Here is a 7,226-nt window from a genome sequence, read left to right as displayed (position 1 = left end):
AACTAACTAAATAATAGCCATAGTAGCAGCACCCAAGGAAGTAAATAAGATCATTAATAATAAATCTTTTTTATTTTCTCTTCTTGCCCTCTGTAATTCGCTGGATAATATCTCCATTAGCCCTACATGTAAGAATACACCGGACCCTATACCTGTCAATACACCGCAGATCTGGGTGGGGCCCCAGGGGCCCCATGAGCCCCAGGGGCCCCATGGGCCCCATTGAGGAATAGGACCCCATACATGCACATTATTATTATCAGGAGGAGCAGCAGCAGCAGGAGCAGGAAGAACACAACTTGGTGGGGTTATACCACCTTCTTGGATACAACCATCTGCATGCATGCATGCATGCACAGATACACATATTTATTTATTTATTTATTTATTTAGTTTATTTAATTGTATTTATATCTATATTTATAATATATATAGAAACTTGCTAGTACTAGCAGCAGCAACAGCAACAGGCAACTGTCCTTCCTGCAACAGCAGCAGCAACAGCTGCAGCAGCCACAGCAACAGCAACAGCAGCAGCAGCAGCAGCAGCAGCAGCAGCAGCTTACCAATAGAAGCAGACCTCTGGAGGAGTAGACCAACAGCAACACCAATAGGAGCAGTTAATGCATAAAATAACATTTGTAATAGATACCAACTCTCCGATAGACCAGCTGCAGCACAGCAGCAGCAGCAGCAGCAGCAGCAGCAGCAGATGCAGCAGCAGCAGCAGCAGCATATGCAGCAGCAGCTGATGCAGTACCCTTTTCCCTCCATATAAATCTATTATTTATATGTCTTAATGAATCTTGCCTCTTCCCTAAACCCTAAACCCTAATAAACCCTAATAAACCCTAATAAACCCTAATAAACCCTAATAAACCCTAATAAACCCTAATAAACCATAATAAACCCTAATAAACCCTAATAAACCATAATAAACCCTAATAAACCCTAATAAACCCTTACCATGAAGAAGAGAACTACCAACAGCAAATGCCTCTAGGGTTTTATGTAATATAATAGCCAAGGCAACACCTCGAGGGTTTGCTGCTGCCCCTAATGATAAACCCTCAAGAACGGAGTGTACAGACAGCCCAGCTAGCAGCAGCAAACCAGCTAATGCAGATCTAGATGCCCCTTGTTGCTCCCCATTACATCGAGGGGCACCTCGGGGGCCCCGGGGAACCCGGGGGCCCCTTGAGGGGGCCCCACCAGAACGAGAGGATAATAATGATGTGCGAGGGGCCCCACGATAGGTACGGGGGGCCCCCCATAATGAACGACGGGGGGCCCCCCTACCCCATAATAGGGCCCTTAATATATTCATTAATAAAGGGGGGCCCCTGTACCCTGTCCTGTTATCTTCCTCTAATAAAGAATAGGGACATATTATGTGCTGCCCGTCTGCTGCACCGTTGCTGCTGCTGCTGCTGCTGCTGTTGTTGTTGTTGTTGTTGCTGTTGCTGTTGTTGTTGCTGTTGTTGCTGCAGCAACTCCTGCCGCCACTGCTGCTGCTGCTGCTGCTTATGTCCGATGGATATGCAGGACGTGCTGCAGCAGCAGCAGCACATGGGGACATCTCTCCTGCTGCTACTGCTGCTGCTGCTGCTGCTGCTGCTGCTTTCTTTCGCCCTTCATCACCACTACGAGCGCAGCAGCGCGTGCTGCAGCACGAAGGTGCTGCTGCTGCTGCTGCTGCTGCTGCTTCAGGAGCAGCAGCAGCAGCAGCAGCAGCAGCAGCAGGATGCAGGGGAGCGTCCCCTGCCTCTAAATCAACAGGAGACAAGTGCTTGGCCTTTTGCTGCACCGTCAGGCCCTTAGAGCAGCAGCAGCAGCTGCTGCTGCTGCTGCAGCAGCTGCTGCTGGTTCTCCCCTCAGGGGATGTTGCAGCAGCATCGTGTCTGCAGCTATCCCATCCGTTACCTTCTGCTGCTGCTGCTGCTGCTGCTGTTTCCCCTCCTGTTGTTGTTGCTGCTGCTGCTGCATGCACAGGCGAGAGAGGAGAAGCAGCAGCAGGAAACAACCGTCGCTCTTTGCTGCTGGATATTGAATCTGTAATTGATGCTGCTGCTGCATCTCCCTCGTGCTGCTGCTGCTGCTGCTGCAGCAGCAGCTGCTCAACAGCAGCCTCAAGAGCAGCAGACACGAGTAAACCTATTAAGCAGCAAAGAAAAGCTAAGTGATTCTGTGGCTCTCCTGCTGCTGCTGCTGCTGCTGTTGCTGCTGCTGCTGGTGTTGGTGTTGCTGCTGCTCCTGGTACGGTTGCTGATGGTGGTGCTGCTGCACCTGTTGTTGCAGCTGCTTCTCCTGCTGCTGCTGCTGCTGTTGCTGCCCCTTTATCTGGTTGCTGCCATGTAACACCTGCTAGCTGCTGCTCTGCTGCTGGCAGCAAGTGCAGCAGCGCAACAGCAGCAACAACTCCTGCTGTATACACCGTAGCAGCACGAACTAAGAAGGAAGGAGCACCGAAGCAGCAAGCAGTAGCAGCAGCACCATAGTTGCTGCTGCAGCAAGAGGGGAGGATAGCGCATCTATTGATGCTGCTTATGCTGCCACCGCTGCTGCTGCTGCTGCTGCTGCTGATTATACCCAAAGAAGAATCCTGCTGCTGCTGCTGCTGCTGCTGCTGCTGCTGCTGCTGCTGACGGCGACGCAGCAGCACGAACCCAGGTACAGCACCTAAGACAGATGCTAAGAAGATAAATACAGCAGCAATCGTCTTTGTACGTACACTGCAAATAATAACACCAAATAAACACATATACTTGCATGCATGCATGCATGCATGCATGCATGCAACCAGCAGCAGCAGCAGCAGCAGCAGCTATAGCAGCAGCAACGTAACAGCAACAGACGCTGCAGCAAAAGAAAAAAAAGAGCTACTACAGCAAAGCAATCGCCAGCAACCAAGAAGAAAGAAGCAACAGGAACGCAGTCTATAGCAGCAGCAGCAACAGCAGCAGCAACAGCAGCACCAGCAGCAGCAGAACTAACTCTCTATCATCATCTGCTTGCTGCCCTTCTTCGTATACTTCTCCCCATAGTGTCCCTTGTGTCTCTGTCTTAGGAGGCGCTGCTTCCTTATTATGTGCTGCTGCTGCTGGTGCTGCTGCTTCTGCTGCTGCTGCACCATGCAGCGTTGGCAGCAACAGCAGCAGCTGGAGCAGCAGCAGCAGCAGCAGCAACACAGTAGAAAATATCCTCTTTATAGACAGAAAATGGTGGGGTTGTAACACACCCCTATAATCCCCTCGTCGTGCCATAGGGGGAACCTTGCTGCATGCAGCAGCAAAAGGGTTTATTAATAAATAAATAAATAAATAAATAAAATAAATAAATAAATAAATATTAATATATATATAGATGTGCTGCGGCAGAGGGTGCCGCAGCACACCAAGGGTTTAGGGTTTAGGGTTTAGGGTTTAGGGTTTAGGGTTTAGGGTTTGTAGGGGTCTAAAAGGAGATGCTCCTTATTAAAGGAGAATAAAGAAGATGATGCAGTGATTAGGGTTTAGGGTTTAGGGTTTAGAGGGTGTGTTGGCTGCATGCAAGGAGAAAGAAGAGAATAAATAAAGAAAAAAGTGTTTATATTTATATGTATGAATATCTGAGGTGTACATACACCCCAATTATCCACGAGACGGCTACAAGGGGAGGGGGGGAGGGTTAATAGTGGTGCTATATAGGGATAAAAGGGGTAAATAAGACCCTTTTTTCCTCTCTTCTAACTATAAAATAATAAAATAAAAGAATAATAATGATAAAAAACAAACAAAAAGAAGAAATAAAGGAATAAAGAGAGGCTTTCCCTCTCTTGTGGCGGGCAAGCGTATATATATATTCAGGTGTATGTACAGCTATGCAACAAACAGCACCCTTATAAGGAAATAAAAGAATATATTTATTGCATTAATTACTAATTATATTTATTTATAAACAAACAATTTAATTATTCAGCAATTTATTCTGCATGCTTCCCCCCATCCATACAACAGCCCCTGGTCTAAGCCGCCATGGGGGGCCCCCCATGTGGGTACAGGAGGGGGGCCCCCCACCTAGAGCAGACAGTAAGAGGAGGTAATGGGCAGACCAGTGGTTTCTTTGTTTTTTTTTCTTTTTTTTTATTATATTTATATAAATTTATTTATTTTCTTTTTTCTCCTTTTTCTTATCTTGTCTATTTTATGCTGCATGCAGCCTACATAGCCGCAACGAGGTCACCTCTGTACACCCACTTGCGGTGTATGTACACCTAAATGTATTGTTGCATGCACTTCATTAAGGAAAATAAATAAAAAGACAAACTATTAAGATAAATAAAATAATTAATATTATTAATTATTTCTTTTATCTCTTAGTAATAACAAGAAGGAAGAATAATATAAATATATTTATGTATATATATACACTTATATATAATATTGTCTTAGTGTATTCAATATTATATACTTAGTATGTAGGCTTGTATTTAATTACTATTAGGGTATTTATATTTATTTATATTTATTTATTTATTTATTTATATATTTATATAAATATTTATATTTATTTATTTATATTTGTGCATGCAAAGAATTAAAAGAAAAGGGAAAATAGAGTTTGTTGCTAGCTAACTATAGCTAGCTAGCTATAGCTAGCTAGCCATAGCTAGCCATGCAAGAAAGCAGCTAGCTAACACAACATAACTCATCCGCTAGCAGCAGCTAATAGCAGCTAGCTGCAGCTAGCTGCTGCTGCTGCTGCTGCTGCTGCAGCTGCAGCTAGCTGCCATATACTGATCCAGGTTCTGCAGCTAGCTGCAGGACATCTATCTGTATCAGCAATATACATATATCTGCTGCTCCTGCTGCACCCCTAGCACCCCTAGCACCCCCACCACCACCACCCACAACAGCAGCAGCAGCAGGAGCAGCAGCAGCAGCAGCAGCAGCAGCAGGAGCAGCAGCAGCAGGAGTCCCTTCTTACTCAGCAGGATTAAAGTTTCCATCACAAGCCATCCTGAATTGCCATGGAAGTTTAGCGGATGAATAAACACCAACTTCTTCCTCAGGTATATTAAACTCTATTAATCTATCAAAGGGTTGCCCTATAAATAAATAAATAAATAAATAAATAAATAAATATATAAATATATAAATATATAAATTATATACATAATTGTGTATATATATATGTATATATTAATATATATATGTATGTAAAAAAATTATGTAAGAAAGCTGCCTATACACCTCAGATAGGAGGTGCCTATACACCCCAAGAGACACAACAACAACAACAGCAAACAACAACAACAACAACAACAGCAACAAACAAACAAACAAATAAATAAATAAACAAATAAACAGCAGCAGCAGCAACAACAACAACAAAAACACCAGCAGCAGCAACAACAACAGCAGCAGCACCACACCCAATAGCAGCAGGAGCAGCAGGAGCAGCAGCAGGAGCAGCAGCAGGAGCAGCAGCATGAGCAGCAGCAAATAGACGAACTGACCATCATAAGCAACTTGTATAGCCCTATAAGTATCATAATTATAATTATTATTATAATTATTATAATTATAATTAATATTATTATCTTTTTGCCAAGGAAAAAGGAAAGAAGGAGGAGGAATGGGGTGTCTGCACAGCTCAACTGTACGTACACTAGAGAAAATTTCTTTATGTATAATAAAAAATAATTCATTTAATTTATTAATAATAATATCCCCTATAAATAAATAATTAGATAAATAATTATAATTATTATTATTATTAATATAAGAAGAAGAAATATATATTTTTTCCTTAGTAAATAAGGAAATAAATATATCTTTCTTGTTTTTTTTTATTATATTACTTGTATCTTTTATAGGTATTTCTTTTATTATATTAATAGGGTTTTCTCTTATTATATTTATATTATTATTATTATTATTATTATTATTATTATTATTATTATTATTATTTTCTTTATTTATTAATATATGTATATATATAGGTTTATCTTCCCATGCTATTTCTTCTCTTGCTGCTGCTGCTAGTTCATCATCATTAGATAATATTGCTGCTGCTGCTGCTGCTGCTGCTGTACCATTTGCTTCTGCTGCTGCTGCTGCAGCAAAATATTCCTCTGCTTTCTCTTCTGTTGTTACTAATATTATTACTATTACTGTTGGAGGTATCTCGTCACAAGATACAGACTGCAGCAGCAGCAGCAACAGCAGCAGCAGCAACAGCAGCAGGTAAAGGAGGATGTCTGCATATATTTATTCATACATATTAACTCTATATAGTACTGTTGCTGCTCCTGCTGCTCCTGCTGCTGCTGCTGCTGCTGCTGCTGCTGCTTACCATTCGCCATTCTAATGCTGGCTGCAGAGCTTTCATGATTTGAACGTCTTTGTAACTGCAGCAGCAGCAGCAGCAGCAGCAGCAGCAGCAGCAGCAGCAGCAGCAGCAGCAACAAGAGCAGCAACAAGAGCAGCAAATAAATAGGCAGTGTAACCTATCATTGAATTGGTCTGTGCTATTGCTGCTGTTTGCTACTACTGTTCTGTTGCTGTTGCAGCTGCTGCTTATGCTGCTGCTGTTTCTGCTGCTGCTTATGCTGCTGCTGTTTCTGCTGCTGCAGTAATGAGTATAGTAACTTTTTTATACAACCATCACCACCCTAAACAGCAGCAACAGCAGCAGGAGCAGCAGGAGCAGCAGCAGGAGCAGCAGGAGCAGCAGCAGGAGGAGGAGGAGGAGGAGGAGGAGCTTACGCGTCATGCATAGATAGACTAGATGTCTTAGGTATGTTAGATCCCCATTGATAAAGTCCTTTGTTACTCCATTCATGACCAACACATTCAATCCCTCTCTCCTTATTACACATAAAGGAAGAAAAAGGAGAAGAAGAGGAGGAAGAGGAGGAAGAGGAGGAAGAAGAAGAGGAATAAGAGGAAGAGGAGGATGGGGAAGAAGAAGAGGATGAATAAAATAGGTTATATGCCCATTCATGTATAATAAGAAGAATATCTTGTCCTATTTGTTTATCTATAATTAAATCAATAATAAATCTTAATAAATAAGGTTTATTATAATTATTATTTATATTTATTTCTTTTATTAATATATTCTTCTCCTCTGCTCTGTGTATATTATAAGGTATATCTATAGGAGGAGGACCCATTGGTTCTGCTGCTCTTGCTCCTCTTTTTCCTCTTCTTGCTGCTCCTCCTGCTCCTCCTGCTGCAGCA

General features: G+C 42.6%; 2 protein-coding genes across 2 annotated transcripts in view; one reads left to right on the top strand and one right to left on the bottom strand.

The window, feature by feature from the left end:
• Positions 1 to 783: 783 nt before the first annotated feature.
• Positions 784 to 3,042, bottom strand: EMWEY_00007300 (zinc transporter ZIP domain-containing protein, putative; the record flags this gene model as incomplete). Its single annotated transcript, XM_013478439.1, has 3 exons — positions 784 to 817; positions 1,350 to 2,679; positions 3,033 to 3,042. The coding sequence occupies 3 exons, from the start codon at positions 3,040 to 3,042 to the stop codon at positions 784 to 786; spliced, it is 1,374 nt and encodes a 457-aa protein (XP_013333893.1).
• Positions 3,043 to 6,618: 3,576 nt separating this feature from the next.
• EMWEY_00007290 (hypothetical protein) overlaps positions 6,619 to 7,226 on the top strand; it is a gene marked incomplete at both ends in the record, with an annotated part of 668 nt that continues 60 nt past the window's right edge. The window contains 2 exons of the mRNA XM_013478438.1: positions 6,619 to 6,751; positions 7,135 to 7,226. The exon at positions 7,135 to 7,226 is cut by the window's right edge and continues 60 nt beyond it. Coding sequence (XP_013333892.1) covers positions 6,619 to 6,751; positions 7,135 to 7,226 — 225 coding nt within the window. The remainder of the gene's footprint in view (positions 6,752 to 7,134) is intronic.

Source organism: Eimeria maxima, genomic scaffold (genome assembly GCF_000499605.1).
Source record: "Eimeria maxima Weybridge genomic scaffold, Emw_scaff43, whole genome shotgun sequence".
In the NCBI taxonomy this organism is placed as follows: Eukaryota; Apicomplexa; class Conoidasida; order Eucoccidiorida; family Eimeriidae; genus Eimeria; species Eimeria maxima.
This window is presented reverse-complemented; position numbering and strand designations above follow the sequence as displayed.